Source organism: Rhinichthys klamathensis, unplaced genomic scaffold, assembly GCF_029890125.1.
Source record: "Rhinichthys klamathensis goyatoka isolate OS25496 unplaced genomic scaffold, OSU_Roscu_1.1 h1tg000249l_1, whole genome shotgun sequence".
NCBI classification, from domain to species: Eukaryota; Metazoa; Chordata; class Actinopteri; order Cypriniformes; family Leuciscidae; genus Rhinichthys; species Rhinichthys klamathensis.
This window is the reverse complement of record NW_026606771.1, coordinates 1294009-1319169: the sequence shown is the minus strand read 5'-3', so window position 1 is coordinate 1319169 and position 25161 is coordinate 1294009. Positions and strand designations below refer to the sequence as shown.

At 41.1% G+C, this 25161-nt stretch overlaps 1 protein-coding gene across 1 annotated transcript in view; it reads left to right on the top strand.

Annotated features, from left to right (window-relative positions):
* Nucleotides 1–865: 865 nt before the first annotated feature.
* pde4cb (phosphodiesterase 4C, cAMP-specific b) overlaps nt 866–25161 on the top strand; it is an 87882-nt gene continuing 63586 nt past the window's right edge. The window contains exon 1 of the mRNA XM_056266472.1: nt 866–1441. Coding sequence (XP_056122447.1) covers nt 1236–1441 — 206 coding nt within the window. The 5' untranslated portion in view covers nt 866–1235. The remainder of the gene's footprint in view (nt 1442–25161) is intronic.

Sequence of the window (25161 nt, the reverse complement as noted above, 5' to 3'; positions counted from 1 at the left end):
ATTCAGCATGTTATTAAGAACACATTAACATGATATATTTAACTTTTTGGTGAGCATAATAACAAAAGAGTAACACTTTTTGCTATTTTTTTTATTGGAACACCTTATAAAGCTTTTGTGCTGCCACAGCTTGTCAGATTAGTTTTGTTCCTGCTGGGGGGAAAAACAACATGTCATATCAGCTTATAAAGTGGTCAGGCTTGTTTTTGGAACATAGCAGCTGGTTTGTTACTGGAACGTGGTCTACCAGCTCTAACCAGATTGATCAAGGTCTATCAGGTTGATTGTGGTCCCACCGGCTGTTCAATACTCTTAATCAGCTTGAAGCAGTGAATGACCCATGGTCCAGCTAAAAACTCCTAGAAGGTACAACACACTACCATACATTAAATGAGAACCCAATTATTAAATGCAGTCACATTACTAGAAAGATTAATACAAATCAGTGTGTTGCATAGTGTCTCCTCAACTTGTATGCAAGCCTTATTTTCAATAAGCCCACAACAATTTCATTTTTGTAATTGTTGAGCCGGAAAATAAATGTGTGTTTAAGATTTCACAAAACTGCTTGAAACGTTGTTCTCTTGCATTATGCAATCTCCCTTTAGTAAAATTCTGACCATATAATTTTAAGCTACTTAAAGTCTCTGTAAACTTGTAAAACTTGTAAACTGTAAACACACACACACGCACGCACGCACACACACGCACGCACGCACACACACACACACACACACGCGCGTACTCAGTTTGGGAGTGTGTAAAGCACCTGGTGATGTAATGCACACTGGGCGTATCTGTATGGCGTCGCTCTGCATGATCTTTATATCCGCCTCAGCGCGCACTCTCTCGTTCACTTCAGCCGGATACAAGCTGCATGTGCCGCGACGCTGGACGTTTCGCTTTTTTGTTTGCTGTGAGACGGCCATATGTCCCAGTTTCACTCCGTCTCCATCCGTACCACCTTTATTGCTTCTGAACGATGCGGAGAGTGACTGAGCGAGTGTTAACTTGAAAGAGCTTTGCTTCTGCAAACACGCTGTTTTAATATAATGAGAGTTTAATTTGCCGTATAATTTATAAACTTGCACGTAACGGACGAGCGGTTCTCGGGTTCAGCACCACTGACCGCTGGACAGCTCTTCTGACGTTGAGGAACTATATGAGACTGCAAACTTCGACAATTAAAAATTCCTGACTTTGGACAGTAGACACGGAGCTGAACTTCTGCACTGATGGAGTGCTCGGCGCTGAGCAGGGAAGGTGCTGGTTTGGCCAAACCGCCTAAGCATCTTTGGAGGCAGCCCCGAACCCACATCCGAATCAAACAGCGGTACCACTCCGACAACGAGCGGTACCTGTGCTCTACCAAAGCCACTGAGCAGCACCGCCCAGGGCTGAAAAAACCGAGAATGTCCTGGCCGTCTTCTTTTAACAAACGGTAATTCGTACTTTAAATATGTGTCAAATGTCACTTTGTACGTGCAATTGGAGAGCTTCCTCATGTGAAATGTCAACTTCCCCATGTGATAGTTGTCAACATCTCAGTGACTGTGAGGTTTTCAGTGAAACATTTAATTTTAAAAAATGTTTTGCGTTTTGTATTTTCGTTTTAAAAACCGCTTTAATTACATATTATTATTTTTTGTGAATTCTATTCTATTGAACAGAATGAAGTTGAAATTCTAATATCATCATATTTTTGAACTATATAATTTATTCATTTAATTATTAATTTAGTTAAATCTCCCAGCTCAAATCAGACAGAACTGTTCTCAGGATTAGAGTTTGCTCACAGATGTCCAGTCGGGGCAAGATGACACTTTGATATTGATAAATTATATCTATTTTTTTAGATTAATATCTATTAATATCTATTTTTGTTAGCCAAACTATGGTTAAATTACTTTGTTTGCAGTTTTTTGTGTGTTTGTTTTACTAAAATGTTTCAGATCTGTTTTAAATTTAGCTGAAAATGCATTATAAAAGCATGTTACAAATACAGACAGTATTGCTTTTTAGATGTTATTTACATTTTTTCAACTAACAAAATTTTATTCTCCAATCAATAAACAGCAGGTTCTCAATGTGTCAACACACCCCATAAAGTGTGATTACATGCCCCGTCAGAACTGTCAGTGTGTGTTTAATGTATTTTTTCATGGAAAAAGTGAAATCAGCATGTTGTACACACATGTACACACACCTATATATATATATATATATAACAACAGTACATTTCATTTAAACCCCTTTAGATTAAGCAACATTTCCACCAGTCACCCACACAGTGATTTTCTTAAAATGAAAGCACAAGTTATGCACAACGTGGCCATGAGATGTTGCATTAAAAATATCTGATGATAAGGCAGCGTATGGACAGTAAACTCTGATTGTTTGGCATTGAGTTTTGAATAGCACTGAATCACAGAGAGTCAGAAGTAGGTGTAAAGTGACTCATTGCTCTGTTTTTACTTGTTTATTGAAACATTTACTTTTCCAGATATTAATACTATCAAGCTTTCGGGGTTCTAATACACACCTGTCCTCCACATTACACTTTCCTAAGTATGTGGATCTGCTTTACACCCTCGTGTGTTATCCAGAGACTCTGATTCCTCGGGGTATCATCTGCTTGTGTTTGTGATGATTCTCTTACATGGAAGTGTTTAGAGTGAAGATTAATAATGTATCATGGTGCAATTGCACAATTCTGGTGATTTTTGGTGCTGTGCACAAAGCCATCATATTCAGAAGTCGGTAACGATTCCTTTTACAGTACGGTACTTATGTGTACTTACAGTGTACTTACCTAGAAAGTACTGACTAATATAAGGTAAGTACATGGGTTAGGGGTAGGTTCAGGGTTAGTACCTAGTTATTAACCAGTAATTGTAATGACCATAATAAGTACATAGTATGTACATGGGTAACAGGACTGTAAAGGAAGCGTTACCCAGAAGTCTAGGAATACAGCGCACAAGTCTTATTAACTACTTTTATAATACTTTTATGTCAGTTCTGCATCCTGTTTTGAAGCTTGAAAGCCTGTTTCATTCTAATTAGTTGAAAACAGCAACCAGTTTATTAAGCTTAATAGTCATTTTATTTAGCCGTGGAATCTTTTGATAGGTTGTGCAAGATTTATGTGATTTTGTCTTTCTCCATCTGTTCTTGCATCAATGGTTATCAACATTAAAGGTTCTGTAAACAGTTGTCCACACTTTTTTGGCAAGTCTTCTTACCATAATTAAGAATTGAAGCAGCAATTATTTTGATTTTTATAATAAGGATGAGTAGATGGTTTATAGCTTTATAACTCGTGGACCTTTATTTAAATGTATGTGGCATTCTTAGGGAAATTTGGCAATGATAGATATAATTTTTGAGTCTGCATGCAAAAGCATTGATAAAATAATGACTCACTTCGTGTTGGCATCTTCGCTGCCAAGTTCATTATGTTTTTTCTAAAGAAGTGTTGAACACAAAAAGTTCAATATGTGAAAAAGACATTTAACAAATGTTAACCAAGTTAACTATTCAGCAATACCCAGAAATATATGCAGCAAAAAAACAAACAAGCAAGCATGGCTTCAGGCAGGGCCGAGGCTTCGGGTATGCGGGGCCCCAGTGCAGGTTGTACCCGTCGGCCCTCGGTTGAAATCGAGTTCTGGGGAGTGGGGGATGGGGGTATGTTCCCTAGGCAAGTTATTTAAAAAAAAATATTTGTCTATGTGTTTGCACTTTGGCCTAGGTGACACATGATTAAAAAATCATAGGCTAAAATGTAGATACAATTGCTATCTGTCTGTGGTGCTAATGGGTTTGAGTCATAAAAGTTTTGTAAAATCATCTTTAGCTTCAGCAGTTATTATATTTACTTGTTTTTAACTCTATATACAACAACGTACAGATTATTATCGCTAACTCGTGGATTTCTTCCACCTCTTGCATCTGTTGTATCACTGTCTATAGATGTGCAGATGTCCTGGATGAAGCAGTCATTTACACATTTAAAAAACATTATTCTGCTGTCAGAGGGCTAATGGCGAGGATGTTTGAAGACAGATTTTAGTTGCTTTTGACTCAGAGGTAGTCTTGTCATCACATATGATAATAGAGACTCCCCTCCAAAACTGCTACATAGAGAGCATTTCAAATCCAAAAGCTAGATACCCTGATAAATATTTTTTTTGAGCCAAAAAAGGCAGCTTTCCATGTAATGTTTATGGTAAAAACAGAAAGGAAAAATATAAATCCAAGATGGTGGTCAGAACACCCTCAGACGGGACTAGTTTTCTGAGGGGACGTTAGAGAAATTCATGTTTCGCAGACACACTTTGCGATTTTATCTGCCAGGTCAGTGTTTTTCTCAAACAAGTGTTTTTTTTTGTGTGAAAATTCCCAGGGCAAATAACCTACTTGTTTTTCACCAAACTCAACGGTCCTCTGAGAAATCTAATCCTGTCCAAATGCGAATGTCTGTGATGCTTCTCCTCATGTGTTTTTGACGTACCTGAGCTACCGTTTCCACACCAATCTTAGGCATGCTTTAATTTCATTTCAATATGGATTGTATCTGATGAAAAAACAATATACACAATCAACAAATAGAGCCAAATCGCGGAAACTGTGAAGACTGCCCATTTTAATATCAGTGTCATGTAGAGTCAGATAGGCCTACTTGTCTACATTTCTCTGCTCACTTTGGCAAGTTTATTATAAACAGCCGCTGCTAAAAACTCGTGAAGTTTACTTAAATAGGGTTTTATAATCAATTAAAATAATATTAACAAATAATACATTTTAAGACATACATGTCATACATGATGCATGCAAGCACAGCATATGATCTTCTGTAATGGCCACGTCTAGAAAACACACGCTCCCACCTCTGTATTAAACACAGAGATGTTAGTCCCGTCCGACTCGGTACATGAAATCACAGACGTCGAGTGGAAAGAATTGTAACTCAAACGTCGTTTAGAAAACTACTTGAATATGCTTATGTTTAATTTTAAGAGCCAATATAAATAGTCCCAAGCTCCCTTCCAGTTATTAAGCATGAACTATTTTACCCAATATTTGCATGCACTATGAATTTCAGTATCTTGTTGGTAGCAGTATTGGAATCAAGAGTCAAAAATAAGGTTATGAGATCCCATCCCATTTAGGATATTGCCTTTTGGGAGAAACATGTAATACTGTATGCAAATATGTGAACACAAACGCATCTTGCTTCACAGAGAGCACATTCATAACCCAAACCAAATACGCATTATGTTCTTAAAATAGGGAAGCTATGGTTGGAATTAGTGTAAATGTATTTTTATGGTCAGTTTTCTCTTTCTAGTCAACTACTGTCATAGTGAACTATAAGTTTATTCTTGCTGAGCAAATTAGTTAAAGTTAACGTTTATAGCCATAACCTAAATTAAAGACTTACCTGAAATAAAGAGCTTTGTTACGCCAAGCCCAACCTAAGAGCATGGTCACAGGTTGTTACAGGCAAAGGAGAGATTTGAGGTGACATAAATGCTTTATGGATCTAAATTAATCTAAGTGCTTTATTAACTCTTTCCCCACCAGTGTTTTCTTAAAAAGTTGCCAGCAGCACTAGCATTTTTGATTATATTCACAAAACTTTCATGCCCCCTAGAATATTTTGTTCTATCAATATGCAAATTCAATACTGTATATCACAAATAATTTTTTTATCAACACCTGAATGTAAGTTTCATAGGAAAAAAAAAAGCCAACAAAAAGTTGAGAAAATTTCATTTTTTGTCAAAGACTTTGTCCGAATTGGTTTCAGAACGATGATCAAACCATTGATTGAGTAGATCTGAGTGCATAAACACCCTCAAAGCTTGTATACCTCCTTGTAAAACCCACAGTTGAATACCTCTTTGTGGGTTCGACATCTCCTTCTGTAACGTTAGGCATTTAAATACTGTTGAATGTTTGATGATCACATTAGCTTACTTGTGCGTAAGCAACTTCTATCCTCTCCCTTTACCCAGATCTGCCTTGGCATGTTTTTGGATCTGGAAATGCTGAACTATTTCAGAAGAATAAGAACCTGCCATATAACAGCCAGCTCACAGCCCAAAAACATGGATTGTCAGAAAGAATCTTCAATGGTGGGAAAAAAGTTAAACAACACTAAAATCAACCATGCAGGAGTAAAGCAAACCAACCTTAACCTTGAAAATAATGGACCAAGAACTGAAAGAACCAGGGAGTGTATATACAAAGGACAAAATGAAGAAATAGAAATACATATTGTCCTCACGATGACAGATCGAGGAAAACATCTTGGAACGCTATGCTGGAAGGACCTTGTGAAGTAATCCCAGAAGGTCCTCTTTGTTTGGGTTTCAAACATATTTTTTTTTTAGAAAAAAGAGATCTAAAGGCACTTCTTCCAGTCCAAAAAAGTTAAAAAGCCTTTATTCACATCATGGCTCACATTATAAACATTAAAAACCACTAAAACACTGCACACGGATGCATCAATGAAAATAGTCCCTCTATTGCCAAAGCCTCAGGCTTTGAGTGTCGCCAAGAAACACACAGACTAAAACCCTGTAATAAACACAAAACTCAACACAGAATAATCTGAATAATCTGTTTATTATCGTGAATTGACAGGATTAAACCATTTATAATCACTCCTCTCCTGCTTACCGGTCACTGCTCTCAGCTCGAGTGAGAGGAAACACTCCAACAAAAAAAAAGTTTTAAAAGAATGATCCTTACTGCAGGCAGTTTCAAAGTTCTCTCTCCACTTAGATTAATTTTATTCTATTTCTGTCATAAGTGCCGTGAACAAGAATAGTTGAAGTGGTATTGACACTCAGAGAACTTGCATGGTGTGCGTGTGCATGCGTTGAGTTACTGATTATGAGTGATTATTAACCCAAATTGGGTCAAATCAACCCAGCTTCCTTACCTAACAGTCTCAAATCAGCATTTGTGTTGATAGAATGACCTAGAGTCTTTTTTAAATGTAGGTTTTAGAAGAGAAATGCTATTGATTTAACTGTGCATTTTTCCGTATCTGGAATCTAAACCTGAAGGAAAAGATTCTGAAAGATGGCAAAAGAGCCTGTCAAAGCTCCGTCTCTTCATATCTAATCACCATAAAATGACTCCAGATCCTGACTATTGCTTCCTGTTATCATAATTATATTATTATAATTGACTTATTACATTCATTTTTCTTGGTGGCTTCATTTCTGTTTCTAGGCTGAAGTGATTGTGAATTTTTAATGGCTAAAGGGCTGATGATACTGTAATTGCATTGTATGCAATTATATTAAGCCATACTTAATTTCTTTTCCACCAATATTCCCATTAATATTCTTCACACTGCATCACTTATTAATGAAGCGCTTTCGACAGTAATTTGTCCCCAAGCACAGACACATTTCAAGTCTGCTTTTTGTCCTTTGGTAAGAAATGCAATCTAAAGTCTAGTCAAATAAGACGCCCATTTTGCTTTTAAGTTCTTCACATATTGTGGTCAATGCCATGTTGAGGTTTCACCCTCAGGGGAAAAATACAGTATATAGGTCAGAGAAGAGGAAAAAAATTATACCTCATGTTCTGGATCAGACCAGGACATGCTTCAACATGCCACCCCTGAAGTACTGAAGAACTCTTTAAAGCTTGTTCTTCACCTTTTGACTTCATTAAACATAAATGTATAGTAGATTAAATGAATAAGACAAGCCTGTGATAATAGACAGAGCTTTTTCTGTGCCTCTGAGAGCAGAGAGGAACTGAATGTTTTCTGCCCCATTGAAAAAAAGGCCATTTTGTTCTCCTAACTATAGATTTTCAGCAGGATGCTATTTGTCCATTTGTATCATAGAACATGGTGTATAGAAGAGCATTCATTTCAGAGTGCAATCTTTACACAAAGTGCTGGAATCACTGGAGATTGTGTCATTTAAATTCTACTAGCTGTACTTTTTCTGAATGCTTAATATTCTCAGCTCTGTTCATCTTGCAGTGTAACTGCAGAAATGCATTTATCTGTCAGTGACTGACCATCTGAAAGTGGGTCATTATCTGTCTGGCTTCCCTGCGGTATATTTTTGAGGACACATAAGAACTGATCTGACTGCGTTCAATGTGCTTTATCTCTGACTCAAAGCTTTAGATTTCATACTTTGCTGTGTGGTGTTTCTCAGACATCACTCTGAGGTTTTCATTTAATGATGGTGCTTGCTAAAACAAGCTATTACTATTGTTCATCCTTAGGGCTAGAGATTTCTTCTTCTCAAAGTTTTTATTGGTTTTTCACAACAAATCAAATTCAACAAAATCCCTTGACCCTCACCAACACCAACTCTTTCCTGGAATAACACGATTATTACCAACGTGATCTCATGAGAATACGTGTGTATTTTTATGCAAAGTGTAGTTCTACCACACGTACATTTACTTATTTTATACACACAGAAACATAATACTGATGTATTGACAGAACTAAAACGAAAACTATTTACGTATTGACAGCACTAAAACATAAATATTTATCGTTCTAACAACTTTACCGTTATACAAATTTGTACGTATTCCTATTTATGCATATTCAAATCGTGGCATTAATGTTTTGACTCTATTGTATATTCAATTACGTGTTCAGTCGCGTTTATTAAATGCAGTATGCTAATTTATTTAATTGAAATTATAACTTTTCACTTTGTTTGTGACTTCTGCTGCAAACTTGTTTCGGAGGATTGCATGATGTTAAACAAGACTGCACTTTAAAACATTAAAATGAATAACATTTCTTTAATCGTTTAACCATTTTGTAATATTTCGTTTGTTTGTCGTGAGACACAAATGGCGTTCCCCTTCGTCAGATGACTTCAACGTGAGTCAGAAGTGATTCTGACAAATGGGGATCGCTTGCGAGAGCCTATCTACTTCGAGTGAAACTAAACGAGCCAATGCACATTGGCATGCGATAATTGCACCAGCTGCTGTGCATCGCGGCGCGAGCATATAACAAGCAGCAGGTGCGTTCACATCCTTGTCTTTCGCTTCGGAGCCAGACGGTGAATGCTGTTCCTGCTCTGCGATCTTATCTGAGAGTGTTTTAACTTCAAAAGACGAGTCTGCTTCTTCAGGAGAACGCCTCTTCAAGCTGGTGTTGGTGTTACAGCGCAGACAGCGCTGGCCGCGATCTCACAAAGAGCAAAACAGCTGTTTTCACAGCTCAGAATGTTGCGACTTCAATGAGAATCTGAGTGCTCACATCAGGCTTGCACTATTGTCCTGTTTGTGTAGCCGCGGTCATCCCTGGGTGCTTCAGCACCAGAGAGAGCAGTTTCCTGAAAGAGCATACACTGTTTTGGCGCTTTTCCACTGCATGGTACGGTACGGCACGGTTCGGTACGGCACGCTTTGGCGCTTTTCCACTGCATGGTACGGTACGGCTCGGCTCGGTACGGCTCACTTGTGGCGCTTTTCCACTGCATGGTATGGTGCGGTACGGCTTGCTTCGGCTCGCTTTAAATGGTACCACCTCTGTCGAGGTTCCAAGCGTACCGTACCGATACTAAAATGTGACGTGAACACACTGCAGATCACTGATTGGTCAGACTGAATCGTCACTACCAGCGTCATTGTATTTGTGAGACATCAAACCCGCTAGATTTAAATAGCCAGTAACAGCCACCGCTGTAGCACCTGTTTTAAAACTACTTGAGAAAGAAAGAAAGAAAACTTCCAAAACAGAAATGGCTGAATCGTGGTCAGTGGACGAAGTGCAGACGTTCGTCTCGTTGGTTGCCGAGGAGCGGATAAACTATAATGGTCAGACTTTAATCCCACCCACTTTGAAGCGGTTCTAACTGCAGTGGAAAAGCAAACCGAGCTAAAGTGAACCGAGCCGTGCCATGCTGAGCCGATGTCATTCAAACCGTGTGTTTCTGGATGCGGTCGTTTCCTGTCCTCATTTGATGGCCACGATCACTGTTTCACATGCCTGGGCTTAAGCATGTTGAGACTGTGTTCGTGGGTGGTTCATGTTCTCTGTCACGAGAGCATGACCACGTCGGCATGTTGATCGTCTCCCCTTTCTCATAAAGGCTTGAGCCGCTCAGCGTGCCGTGTGCCGTCGAGCTGCCGGCTGACAGCGCAGGTTGTCACGGCAACCCAGCGCGCGTCGTTCGGCGCTCTAGATGCGGGGTCAACGCCCTTCTCATGAGGGACCAAGCATTTCATTCGGGGCTTCAGGGGAGGATCAGATGTCGATCGCTGGATCGGAGAGAGGGCTGTTACACTCTGGAAATGAAGATGATGCTGAGTTCCCAATGTAATGGTGTGTGTGCTCATGCTGAATCAGATTCAGACTTGACAGCCACACTTTCCCGGGCTACTCTGGGGGCGCAGTGCAACGCGTAATCGCCTTGTGCCTGCCCGGATGTGTGTGAAAAACTTTGGCAGAATGGAAGCATATTGGCGCCAATATGGCAAGCCAAACATGCCAAAATCTGCAGAAAAAGTTTTTCCTCTCTCACTATCCTTGGTGGTGGGGTGGCTTTGCTAATGGCAGACCGCCTCTTCCCTGCATGTGATGGCCTGTGGAGAGCCAAAACACGCAATGCACGAGGGTAGTTCTGAGTCGGGGTTGAGCTGTGCATAGTGACTGACCGTGGTTTAAGTGACAGCGCTGGCCCTCGGTCAGACAATGTCCACGCTGGTGGTCCAGAAGCGCCCCTGGGCTAAACCTTGCAGAGGTGCGAGACATCGCCAAAGCTCGCTTTCTCGATGCTCCCATCTCATTTCATCTCATGGCTTTTTTCGGTGACACTGTTGGAGACTGTGCCCAGCGGTTCTCCACAGTTCAGAAGCAGGCTGAGGTAACCAAGAGCTTGTCCCGGTGTGATACCAGAGTCACTTGTGGGCTACCCCTCAGTCTGTTTGTCGCCAAGGGTGTCAGTCCCCTGCGAAAAAAACAAACAAACTCTATCACAGCCAGCTCTACTGTGACGTCGAGCTTTCGCAGGAAGACTGCGCCGCCTGTCTCAGCAGCTGCTCTTCCCTGGTGGAGGGCCAGGCGGAGAATCTTTTGTTTATTCAAAATCCCAAATTCTCAGTAAGAGCAGCTTCTCTGTCTCTGGGTCTCAAGAGGGCGTGGATGGCAGTGAGCGATGCTTCCATTGCCACTCCAGTCCCCCTCTATCGCCAGAGGGCAGCAGTGTGCGGTTCGGGGATGCTACCAGGCCTTCCCACGCACCCTCAGGCCCCACTTCGGGCCGCCCCAGTGCCTCCCAAGTCGAGTCCCCCATTTTCGAATGCATCCGTCCCCAAGATTGGTTTGCAGCGAACGGCCTGAAGGACGCGTACTTTCATGTCTCGGTTCTTCCTCGACGCAGAACGTTCCTGCAGTTTGCGTTCGAGGGACAGGCATATCAGTACACAGTCCTACCCTTCGGTCTGTCCCGGTCGCCTTCGTCTTTATGAAGGTCGCTGAGGCAGCCATTGTTCCAATCTGGGACAACTGGGACAAGAGCAAACTCTCACCTGTGCAGAGGATCTCTTATCTCGGTTTGGAGTTGGACTCGGTCAACCAGACAGCGCGACTCACAGAGGAGCGTGTCCGGTCAGTGTTGAACTGCTTGAATACAATCAAGAGCAGGACAGCGGTCCCACTGAAACTTTTTCAGAGACTCCTGGGGCATATGGGCCTGGTTCCCAGAACTCATGCTCCTCGCGACAGAACCTCCTTGGCCCATTCCTCTGAGGAAGGACTTTCTCAGAGACGGGGCACTCTATGGCACCCACGTCCAGACCTCTGGAAACTCCATGTCTGGTCCCTGGACGGGACACGGAGGTTCTAGGTGACCTACCCCAGACAGTGGTAGACACCATCACTTCTGCTAGAGCCCCCTCAACGAGGCTCCTCTTTGCTCTGAAGTGGAACCACCGGGAAGACCCCCGAAGATGTCTGATCAGAGTCGTGCAGAGATGTTGTTGCTATTGCCGCACATCACGATGCAGTTAAAGGTATGTCGTTGGGAAAACATGACCTGATCGTTAGGTTCCTGAGGGGAGCGAGGAGACTGAATCCGCCTCGCCCCCCTCTATACCCTCTTGGGACCTGTCTCTGGTGCTCAGCGCACTGCAGAGACCTCCCTTTGAACCATTGCAGTCAGCTGAGTTAAAGATCCTGTCACTAAAGACAGTGCTCCTGACTGCTCTGGCTTCCATCAAGAGGGTAGGGGACCTGCAAGCATTTTCGGTCGACAAATCGTGCCTAGAATTCGGGCGGGCCAACTCTTACATTGTCCTGAGACCTTGGATATGTGCCCAAGGTTGCTACCACTCCCTTCAGGGACCCTTCGGAGGAGGCAGACCGAGCCCTAACTTTTATCTGTCACGTCCGCTCTTTACGGGTTACGTGGACAAAACGCAAAGTTTCAGAACCTCAGATCAGCTCTTCGTCTGTTATGGAGGCCAGCAGAAGGGAAAAGCTGTCTCCAAGCAGAGGATGGCCCACTGGATAGTGGATGCCATCGCCTTGGCTTACGAAGTCCAAAGCGTGCCTTGCCCGTTCGGGTTGCTAGCACACTCAACTAGAAGTGTTGCTTCCTCCAGGGCGATGGCTCAAGGCGCCCCGCTGACAGATATTGTAGAGCTGCGGGCTGGGCGACACCTAAAATGTTCGCTAGATTCTTAGACTCCTTGTAGAGCCGGTATCTTCCCGTATACTCGCCCCTAGTGGCCAGTAGCGCCATTGACCCGTTCTTAGTGTCGGCTTGCAACGCCACCCCCGCCCCCATGGGCCGGATACGTGCATCTATTTGCTCCAGTAGTGTTCCCCAGAAATGGCTAACCCTGTGAGTCCCTCCGTCACCCCTGCGGCAGTCAGACGTTGTGGAGCGTCGGACGCCAGGCCTACATTCGTTTGCATTGTGGAACCTGTGTTAAGCTGGGTGTCCATATGTAGCGTTCCCTGCGGCGACCCCATATGTGTATTCCTCCACGATCAGCTCCTCTGCGGACGAGTCCGTCTCTGCTGGTGTTCTTTCCCCCATATAAATAGGCTGGAACCACCCCAGAGACTGCCATATGTTGTACTACTCTGCTTGGCTAGTCCATATGTGTATCCGTCACAGTGCCTCCCTCCGGGGTAGGATGTGGCTTCCGCAGCGTTCCCTTCCCCAAGGGCACGCTTTTCCAGCGTTATCCAATGTCACACTGAGTGGGTCTTGCGGAACAGCAGTGACTGACCTTCTCTGCTTAGAGCTCCTACTTCTGCCCAACATTCGGTCAGGCCAGGAGGCTCAAGCAGAGCGCTGGAAGGGCCAGCAGCCGTGGCGTTTTGGTAGATTTCCCCATTCGTCACAATCACTTCTGACTCACGTTGTAGTGATCTGACGAAGGGGAACGTCTCGGTTAAGTATGGTAACCCTCATTCCTCGAGGAGGGTACGGAGACGTGAGTCCCCTCGCCACAGTTGATGAGCTTCCACTGTACGGCCGAGTCACAGGTCTGGCTCCTTAGTGGAATAACAAGGATGCTTATTGTATACTCGCGCCGCGATGCACAGCAGCTGGTGCAATTATCGCATGCCAATGTGCATTGGCTCGTTTAGTTTCACTCGAAGTAGATAGGCTCTCGTAAGCGATCCCCATTCGTCAGAATCACTTCTGACTCACGTCTCCATTCCCTCCTTGGGGAACGAAGGTTACCATACGTAACCGAGACGTTTTCTCCTATAGAACAATAGTTGACAGTAGAAATACAAAATACACCAAAACACAACATAAATTCACAAAATACATCAATTTTAGGCCCTTTATCCAGCGTCTTCATCTTCATTCTCAGAAGCGACCGTAAATGTCAAATCCCACACTCGTTATGATGAATTTAGGTTCAAAATGAAAAGTGAAAATGTATGTTTTTTGAAAGAAGTCTTATGCTCGACAAAGCTGCATTTATAAAAAAAAAAGACAGCAAAAAAGTAATATTGTGAAATATTAGTGCAATATAAATCAACTGTTTTGTATTTTAATCTATTTTGAGAAACCCTGATATACACACTCACCTAAATGATTATTAGGAACACCATACTAATACTGTGTTTGACCCCCTTTCGCCTTTAGAACTGCTTTAATTCTACGTGGCATTGATTCAACAAGGTGCTGAAAGCATTCTTTAGAAATGTTAGCCCATATTGATAGGATAGCATCTTGCAGTTGATGGAGATTTGTGGGATGCACATCCAGGGCACGAAGCTCCCGTTCCACCACATCCCAAAGATGCTCTATTGGGTTGAGATCTGGTGACTGTGGGGGCCATTTTAGTACAGTGAACTCATTGTCATGTTCAAGAAACCAATTTGAAATGATTCGAGCTTTGTGACATGGTGCATTATCCTGCTGGAAGTAGCCATCAGAGGATGGGTACATGGTGGCCATAAAGGGATGGACATGGTCAGAAACAATGCTCAGGTAGGCCGTGGCATTTAAACAATGCCCAATTGGCACTAAGGGGCCTAAAGTGTGCCAAGAAAACATCCCCCACACCATTACACCACAACCACCAGCCTGCACAGTGGTAACAAGGCATGATGGATCCATGTTCTCATTCTGTTTACGCCAAATTCTGACTCTACCATCTGAATGTCTCAACAGAAATCGAGACTCATCAGAACAGGCAACATTTTTCCAGTCTTCAACTGTCCAATTTTGGTGAGCTCTTGCAAATTGTAGCCTCTTTTTCCTATTTGTAGTGGAGATGAGTGGTACCAGGTGGGGTCTTCTGCTGTTGTAGCCCATCCGCCTCAAGGTTGTGCGTGTTGTGGCTTCACAAATGCTTTGCTGCATACCTCGGTTGTAACGAGAGGTTATTTCAGTCAAAGTTGCTCTTCTATCAGCTTGAATCAGTCGGCCCATTCTCCTCTGACCTCTAACATCAACAAGGCATTTTCGCCCACAGGACTGCCGCATACTGGATGTTTTTCCCTTTTACAATACAATACAATACAATACATGTTTATTTATAAAGCACAAGTTTAAAGACAACCGAGGTTGACCAAAGTGCTGTACATGCATACAAGAATTTTGCAAATTTACAGACAAGCACCAGTTGTAAAATGGGTATAACACACGAAAGTAAAATCATAAAATAAAGGGTCAGGGTATATTAAACGCTAAAGAAAAAAGATAAGTCTTCAGAGTAGACTTAAAGGTCGATAGTGTTGGGGCAGTTCTGATATGGGCCGGGAGACCGTTCCATAATTTAGGGCCAATGGCAGAGAAGGCACGATCTCCTCTATTTTTTAATCTAGTCCTCGGCACTTGCAGCAGACCAGAGTCAGCTGATCTGAGTGACCTTGGCTGAGCGTGACGGTGTAAGAGGTCTGACAAATACTGTGGTGCCTCATTATGAACGGATTTATAAACAAACAGTAGAATTTTAAAATCAATTCTATATTTGACCGGCAGCCAATGTAGTGAGATCAAGGTCGGTGTGATAGATTCATATTTACGCTTCCCAAAAAGAAGCCGAGCCGCTGCATTTTGTATCAAACCAAACACCCAAGTTTCTGGCACACGTGGTACTATAAGGCGACAAGGATGCAAAATCAGGGGCATGTAAATATTGTCCATTTGAACCAAACACAATAAATTCAGTTTTACTCTCATTCAAGCTCAGGAAGTTAGACGCAAGCCAAAGTTTTAGCTCTCCCAGACAATCCGTGATAGGCTGTAATGCCTGCCTATCATCACGCTTCAGAGGGATGTAAATCTGGGTGTCATCAGCATACAAATGAAAGGAGACCCCGTACTTATTAAAAATAGACCCAAGTGGAAGCATAAACAGGGAGAACAGTACAGGACCAAGGATTGAGCCCTGGGGGACACCAGAATTTACAGTTGTTTCAGAGGAAGAATGGTGACCGATATTGACAACATACCTCCTGTCAGAGAGGTACGACCGAAACCACTGTAGTACCGTGCCACGAAGACCAACACATGTTTCAAGGCGTGATATGAGAATGTCATGGTTAACTAAATCAAAGGCAGAACTGAGGTCTAACAGTACCAGTAACAGGGTTTAAAGCCAGATTGAAATTTTTCATGAATAGAACTGATAGTCAGATAGGACTGAAGTTGATTTAAAACAATTTTCTCTAAAATCTTATAAAAATGGTAGATTTGAGATAGGTCGAAAGTTAGCCAATAGTTTGGAGTCCAGACTAGTTTTTTTAAGATGGGGTCGCACTGTGGCCAGTTTAAAATCAAAAGGTACCATACCAGTATGGAGACATTTGTTGATTACAGACAACAGGTCAGGGCCGACAGTCTCAATAACTTGCCCCAGGAAACGAGATGGAATAACGTCATTGGGGAACGTAGTTGGCTTCAGATGAGACATAGTCTCGATCAAAGAATTGAGGCTAACAGACTCAAAGACAGATCAAGTGGAAGAGGAGAGTGGGACATCAGACAGTTTATACGATGAGGTACACAGCGAAGATGTAATTTTGGAGATCTTGTCATTGAAGAATGTCACAAAGTCCTCACATAATGAGACAGATGCGTTAGGGAATAAATTAACCTTTGGGTGGAGAACAGATTCAATAGTGGAAAATAGGATATTTGGCTTATGGCTGTTCCGTATGATTAAGTTTGAAAGGTATCTACTCTTTGCAACCTTAGCAAAGAGTAGATATCTACTTTTCACACCATTCTTTGTAAACCCTAGAAATGGTTGTGCGTGAAAATCCCAGTAACTGAGCAGATTGTGAATTACTCAGACCGGCCCGTCTAGCACCAACAACCATGCCACGCTCAAAATTACTTAAATCACCTTTCTTTCCCATTCTGACATTCAGTTTGGAGTTCAGGAGATTGTCTTCACCAGGACCACACGCCTAAATGCATTGAAGCAACTGCCATGGGATTGGTTGATAAGATAATTGCATTAATGAGAAATTGAACAGGTGTTCCTAATAATTCTTTAGGTGAGCGTATATATTTTCAGGATTCTTTAATGTAAAGAATAAAATGTACTTTTTTGAAACAATCTAAAAGTCTTTACCGTCACTTTTGATAGTGTCCTTGCTGAATAAATAATTAATTAAATAATATATACACACATTCATTTTTGGTTTAGAAGAGAGATGCTAACAGTCACGAAAAGTCACTAACAGGGCATTATAGCTATTAAATAAAGGGGTTTATCGAGTATCTGATCTTTTCAAGGCGGAGGTAAGACAGTATATTACAGGTTAGAGATTTCAACAACCCCCTAACATCAAGGTTAAACTTAAATCACTAAGAATAATATCTCAAATTATATGACTTATTAAAAAGAGGTGTGACCTCACTTAATTACTTATCGGGCTGAAATGTAAATAAGTATTGATCAAACCTTTTAAATCCTTTATATTTGCTAATAGGCTAATAATGCTCCTATTCACTGATAGCTTTCATGATCACCTCGAGCATTTGGTCTTAATTCTTTGTTTTAGGTATTTTAGCTACTGAAAGAGTTTAGTTATCAACATAACTGTGGCAACTGTGGCTGTGTTAGGCAGAGAACGCTTCAATGGATGGCTACGTCATATGTGGCAAATGTACCATGCAATCTTACCTCATCCTGTGCAACCATGAAACCATTAGTGTATAAGTAGCAGAATTGGATCAGGATCATTTTCTTGTGTCTCATAAATATTCTAGATTCATTATTTGTCTTCAGACAGCACTTTCCACTTCTTCATGCTCATCTTTGCCCTTTTATTTCTAAGAATTGAGATGGGGAGGGAACATTTAGATTTATTTTGAGTCATAACAAGCCATGTAAAATCTCACACAGCATGCCATATGTATCATGCTTTTTTTTAAAGAACGGCTTTGCCTTTAATTGAATGAAATGAAGAGTGTTTTACATGAGTGGAATATGATTGCCCGATTTTATCAAGAAGGCAGATGATGCCATTGGGTAAAATCCATATTACTCAAATACAAATTGTGGCCATTTCAATTGTTTCAAAGTGGGTTCTAATTGACAACGGATGCTTCCGCAGAGTGTTCATCTGCCGTCTCCGGAACCCAAACACAGCTTTGGTCTCTGATCCTCCCCTCTATCCACCACATGGTGTCTCATCTGTGAAATTAAACTCATTTCTCATTTGGGGGAGGTGGATGGGTTAGGATGGGGAGCTGTTGCCAGACACCTCTCTCCACAGGCCACAAGGAAACTAATGGCCAACTCATGTCACGACCAGATCTCCGAGCAACATCTGCTCACTGAGGTTCACCTGACCCGACAGCACCGCTACGACTCATCGTTATTAGATCATTAATTCTGTTCGTATTTCCTTCCTCTCATTGCAGACACTCACTGGCAATCTCTCTCCCATTGCTGTCCAACTGAACATGCCATTTCTTCCCCCTGTGGATTTCTTCAAAGCTTTGATGTTCCTCTCTGTCTTTTATCAGCGTGTCTGGTGTCCTATACCGCCTTAGACATACACTACCCATCAAAAGTTTGGATTAGATTACGATTTTTTGATGTTCTATTATGCTCAGTTCTGCATTAATATGACCAAAAATACATATTGTGAAATAGTATTATAGTCTAAAAGAACTGTCGTTTGTTTTAATATATTTTAAAATATAATGTATTCCTGTGATGGCAAAGCTGAATTTTCAGCGTCTTTACTCCAGTTTTCAGTGTCACATGATCCTTCCGATACTATTCTAATCATAGACAGTAAAAGAAATGGACACAGCGACCCCATAGACTTCAACGGAGAAAAGTGAAGCCAAATAGAAGCACTCACTTCCTGATTGCCAAGCGCACTGCGCATGCTCAAACTGAGCTTGACGACGTAGTTGTGACGTGAGCAACCTGACTGACAGTTGTACGTCTTCTAGTAGCGGTGCCAAGAGGAATCTGAATCATTCCCTTCTGAATCTTGCAGAGCCGGAGATCGTGAGTATTAGCTGTTCATGAGCTCGCAGCAGGAGCAACTTTATGACTCTCTATGGGCTTCTCCCTTGACTTTATGCCTCCACGTCCCCCGATTACGCGTGAGCTTCTACATCTGTCTTTACGGTCATTTCTCTTCTATGCGACAGAGAGTCGCGTGTTATGACGCAATCGTTAGCCTATTTTTACAAAAACTGCTTCTACGGGGCCGATACGTAAGATACAAGGTAATGGAGCATTTTATACATTGTCGTGTTTCTTTAGAAATAAATAATGGACAAATGGAGTCTTTAAACGTCTCAGATGTAAAGTTATTCGCTGTCAAAGTGACGCAAAAATGAATGGGAGTCAATGGAATGCTAACAGCAGGTGAAGGCTTGTTAGCCAATGGCGGCGCCCGGGGAGACGTCAGTTTCCGGCTGGATTACCCCCTTGATTCTAATATGCTGATTTGATGCTCAACAAAACAGTTTTCGCTGCTTAATATTTTTTTTTGTGTGGAAACTGTGAAACACTACCATTCAAAGTTTGGGGTCAGTAAGTTTAAAAAAGAAAGAAAGAAATAATCGAAAACTTTTTTCAGCAAGGAAAATTGATCAGTAAAGACAATGATACAAAAGATTGCTGTTCTTTGAACATTCTGTTCTTCAAAGAATCCTGAAAAAGTATCACAGTTTCCACATAAATGTTAAGCAGAAAAACGGGTTTCAACATTGATAATAATTAGAAACTGTATTAATAATTGAGCACAAAATCAGCATGATTTCTGAAGGATCATGTGACACTGAAGACTGGAGTAATGGCTGCAGAAAATTCATCTTTGCCATCACAAGGAAATAATTGCATTTTTAAATATATTTAAATATAAAACAGTTATTTTAAATTTTAATAATATTTCACAATATTACTGTTTGTACTTTTGATCAAATGAATGTAGCCTTTGTAAGGTCCTTATTTCAAATACGTAATTATTCAAAAATTTTGACAGATATAGTGTACTGTACATGTTTCATATCTCCATTTTCAAGGTTGTCTCGTAATAATATTTAGGTGACTGAACTGCTTTGTTTTTAGCAGAAAAACATGTTTTTCTTTCTCATCCAAACTTTCTCTATGAAGGAGCACCTTTAAAACCGCTGCAATCTGATTGAACGCAGTGGTAATATTTGCTAAGATGCCGTGTGCTCTTAAGAGTTTCGATGGTGTTGTGATTATAAGCCGTTTTGTTTGCTTTAATAATGATTAATGTTCAGACTTGGGTAAAAGGTGCTGCTGCCAGATAAGAACTAATTCTCTGAGCAAATGCCAGATGTGAAAGAGTCTCTTTATCAATTATTTGTGGTGGCTGATAAGGCAAGCAGCACAATTACTCTTGTTCATATTTAGGGTTAGTTATTTAACCCATGTATTATGTTGCAGGTCAATTTGCAACATATTTGAAACACAAAATTTAGTTGTTGGAAATACTTTTAACAGGAATTTTTTTTTTTTTTTTTTTGTGACAAATTTTAATTTAGGGTCATGAACATTCCTGCAAAATAGGCATTGTGGAATGTGTGTACAAAATGTCTTCCGATTTTGATGTTCGTGGGTCATTTTGACCCACAACTTCATGGTTAACCGCAGCTGCACAGACAAAAAAAAAAGAAATACACTTTGTTTAAAGGCATACATTTTTATCAGTTCAAGAATGTTCATTTTGCAGGGAATCAAACACATGATTTTGGCGTAGCTAGCATCATGCTCTACTGTTTGAGCTTCCAGAAAGCACACAAATCTAAAACAAAAAATGTTAAAATAATAATAATAATTTTTACATTTTAAATAAAAAATTGTTACAATACTGTTAATAACATTCATAAAAAAACATGATTACAATTTTGTTAAAGAGTTTTAAAAATGATTTGTTCTCATATTTGCTTTTGTTGTTTATTTTTTCTTTGTTGTTTTTCATAGTGTGATTTTTCGTGAACAGTATTGAATCCATTTAGAGTCAATTTGACCCGCAACAACAATTGTACACTAGGGGCTCGAAACGATAGGTAAATCTCGCAAAACCAATCCGTGTCCCGATCATAAAAACAAATTCAAATCCAATATTTTATTTATAAGAATTAAGAACCTCTGTTTAGATGTATTAAATTATGAGATAATCATAAAAACAAATTCAAATTCAATATTTTATTTATAAGAATTAAGAACCCCTGTTTAGATGTATTAAATTATGAGATGAAAGGTAATGTCACTATACAAAAAAAAGGTTAATGGACTTGAATTAATTTCCTTTCCTTTAATTTTTCCTTTATTGATGTTTTCATGAGATTCATCCTGCATTTTATCGGATCGAATAGCCATCCAATCATTAAAAGACCATGTGTACAGAAAATGTCCTCCAGAACACATTTATGATTGTCTTTGAGGGCATTCCTGGTTGTTCAGGCCACATATTTCATTATTCAACCTCCAACATAAGAACGTCAGCATATGGAAGTTCGGAAGCAACCACAATCCACACATGAGCGAGCAATCAGGAGTGAGAGTGAGTGTATGGGGCAGACGCGAAACACGAACACTAATTGCCATATGGTCTGAAGTGTTTTGCTACTAGAATCATGAAATTTATATTCCTTAGTTCTGCAGAGACACATTTATATTCGTTCTGCAGAGACACATTTATATTTGTTCTACAGAGACACATTTATAGGCCAATTCACACTGCACCAACAGATGTTGACCAACGTCAACAGACACTTCATCTGGTTTTGTCGGTTCAGTGTGTTACCCGTCGGTGTCTGTTGTCATTGGTCAGTGCTCGGTTTTGCTGATTGAACATGTTGAATCAGCGTTGGTCATGTCGTGGAATGTCTGAGAAGTGACATACTGTAATCTGGTGATTGTCCACGTTGGTCGGCGTCTGTCGGTGCAGTGTGAATTGACCATTATGTGTCCAAATGTAAATGGAGAATGCATGCAGACGTGATGTAAATACACAGCAATTATGCTAATTACTTGCAAATTACAATTCCACACACCGTATGTAGTGATTTGAGTATGCAGCCACATAGCAACCACATGCAAATACCAGAAAGGCACTCAAAAACACTCAGAACACCTGAGCAATTGCATAGTAACACCCTAGCAACCAGCCACAACTCACTAGCATTGTTATGAAGAATTTTGTGCAACACTGTAGAATAATGGTCCGACATTAATTGGTAATTATTCGGTAATCAATACTCACCGAATGAGATTAGGCTTATTAAGAAAGTTATTAAATATGACAAAATTATAAAGAATCACCAAGTAATTACTAATCACAATATTATCGTGTCTGAGATGTGAGCAGTTTTGTTTAGTGAGTCATTTTATGATCATGTTCTGAGTAAAAAGGACAACAGCACATCCAAAAAAGATGTTGATCCAGGAACATGTTGCTCTTGGTGAAATCCAACGCTATCTCACGACCAATTCGTACGAGTGATTAAAAGGTGGCTAATTCGTACTAATTCATACGACCTCACTCGTACGAATTCGTACGATTTGTCTAAACCCGCGTGATGGGTAGGTTTAGGGGCGGGGTCAGGGGCAGGTCATTCGTACGAATTCATACGAATTTGGTAACTCGTAAAATATTTTAGAATTAGCAAAAATCGTTCGAATTTGTATGAGTGAGGTCGTATGAATTCGTACGAATTAGCCACCTTGTAAAATTCGTACGAATTGCTATGAGATCGGGCTCGTGAAATCAGGTTCTGCTCTCAGGACACATAATGTTGTGATTAGCAATTCATTTTAATTGGTAATTCTTTACTCTTTGTCATAGTTAATAGTTCTTAATGAGACTAATTTTATTCAGTAATTATTGATGATCTAATAAGGAACTATCTCAGTCCTAAATTTACTATTACTTACTGATTAGTTAATTCTGTTACCACATTCATTAATTGTAGCTGAAGTGTTAATGTAGTAGTATTCATTTGTCCAGTATTACTTCATGCGTTACCTAATGACAGAACATTATTCTAAAGTGTTTCCAAACTTTGCACAGGCAAGTACAACTTGTTCTTCTGATAGTCTACAAATCTAGATTGGAAGATCTGCATACAGTGGGATGTTACATTCAATTTAACACAAAAATCACTGATTACACCCAAGGATCATTGTTTTCCCCATTTGCTCAGTGGTGGTGGATCAGTGATTTGATCAGTAACTGTTTTTTGGGTCTCTCAAAAATGAGCTGAATCTGCAGCCATTGCATTAGCAACTCAGATCCCGAACCTTTAGGCCATCACATACATTTCCAGATTTCCTAAAACATTTTCAGGTGCACAAGGGATTGTTGAAAATGCTGTTAAATTTAAATTTGTTCATTTCAAAGAATAAACAACTTTTTCTCAATAGAAGTCTCCCAAAGATGTCAGGAGAGAGACAGATTTTAGGTTAACAATACAGAGAGACAGGTTTTAATCTTTTTTTTTCCTCAGCCGCAATTATATAATACGATCTTGTGGTCTGTATAATGAGCACTCTATCTATGTTTCAGTCCAATCTGCCATATGTTGTGTGGATCTCAGACATGGTTATTTTCGACAGCGTTCTTCTCATTTACACACACATATGCCTCTCATTTTTTTTTCTACAGAGCTCAGGTGTGCACGTAATGCTGAAGCCTCAGAAACAAACCTGCTGTGATGGTGATGATTTTTCAAATCAACGCCATCAAGAATTGTTACTCATCCTATATCAAAGAACCGTTGGGGGAAAAAAAAGAAAAAATCTTAAAGCAATAGGTCAATCAAAAATGAAACCTGTCATTATTCACTCACTCTCATGTCATTCCAAACCTGTATGCTGTTTTTTAGTGGAAAACATAAGGAGAAATTCTGAAGAATATTTATGCAGCTCTTTTCCATACAAAGACAAGGTAAAAAAAAAATGTTTTTATCACAAATGTATTCCTTATGAAGTGTTCTGAAGCCATAAGATTCTGTAGCTTTTATGATAAACAGAAATTTAAGTTGTTATTGATCTTTTGCAAAACTTTGAAATCTCATTCACACCGGCGTTCAAAATAATGTTTACATCATCGACACCAAATGTCATTGGTTCCTGCAAGTGTCACAACTGAAAAGACAGAAGATCTGATCAATGGATCTAGCAGCAGTTCAGTTTTTGAACTCTCTGACTGCTCTGTCACGGCCAAGGAGGTCGTCTCGTAACCTTCTGCCCGTGCTAACCAGTTCTTCTGCCCTGTGTTCACTGGCTCCCTTCAGCCCTACTACGACTCCTTCGCTGGCTCCTGTCAGCAGCTTGGATCCACCTTGGGGTAACTGTACGCCAGCTCCGCCCTAGTGTGTTGACCCTTTGGCTCCACCTCGAATCTCCAAGCCTGTCATTCCACCTTGGCCCATCGACCATTGGGCTTCGCCCTGGCTTCTCGCTCCCTCTGTTCTGCCTGGGACCGTCATCCTTCTGGCTCCACAGGGCTTCCTCGTCACTCCAGCTCCGCCTTGTTCAGTCATTGCTTTGCCTCCGGCATGGTCTTCCAGGCCTTAAGCGGTGCCTTGTCCTTCCAACTCTTTGGCTCCGTTGGCTCCTCCTTCCCTCTGGCTCTGCCTCAGTCTTCAGGCACCATGGGTCCTCCTAGGCCGCTCGTCACTAAGGCTCCACCTTGGACTCCAGGATCTTTGGTGTCAACTAGTCTCTTCGGCTCCGCCTGGGTCTCCACTGTCTCCGCCTCTGTCAGTTGTCCCATTAGTTCCGCATGGCCTATCCACCAAGGCTCCATCATGGCTCCTCCCTCCATTGACACCACCATGGGCCTTCAACCTGCTAGCACTGTTTTGCGTTCACTCCCTAGCTTCTCCCTCATCCTGGGTTGTCTGCCAGCTCTATGTACAGTACTCCTCCAAAAACAATTTTCTTTATTCAACCCCAGCATGACAGAATATCTGACCTGAACTAATGGATCTAGCAGCAGATCAGAGCGTCCTCCTCTCCCAGGGGAATCAGTCCCTCGAGGAGCACACACAGATGTTTTGAGATCTGGTCCCCTTTGTGCAATACGGCGACATCAGCCTCTGTGTAGGTAGACGGCCCTCGAGGGACGTTCCACAATTACGTCGAGTGGGTATTACATTAGTGCAGATCCCCTTTCATGAACAGAGAGAGTAAGGAGGATCAAAACTT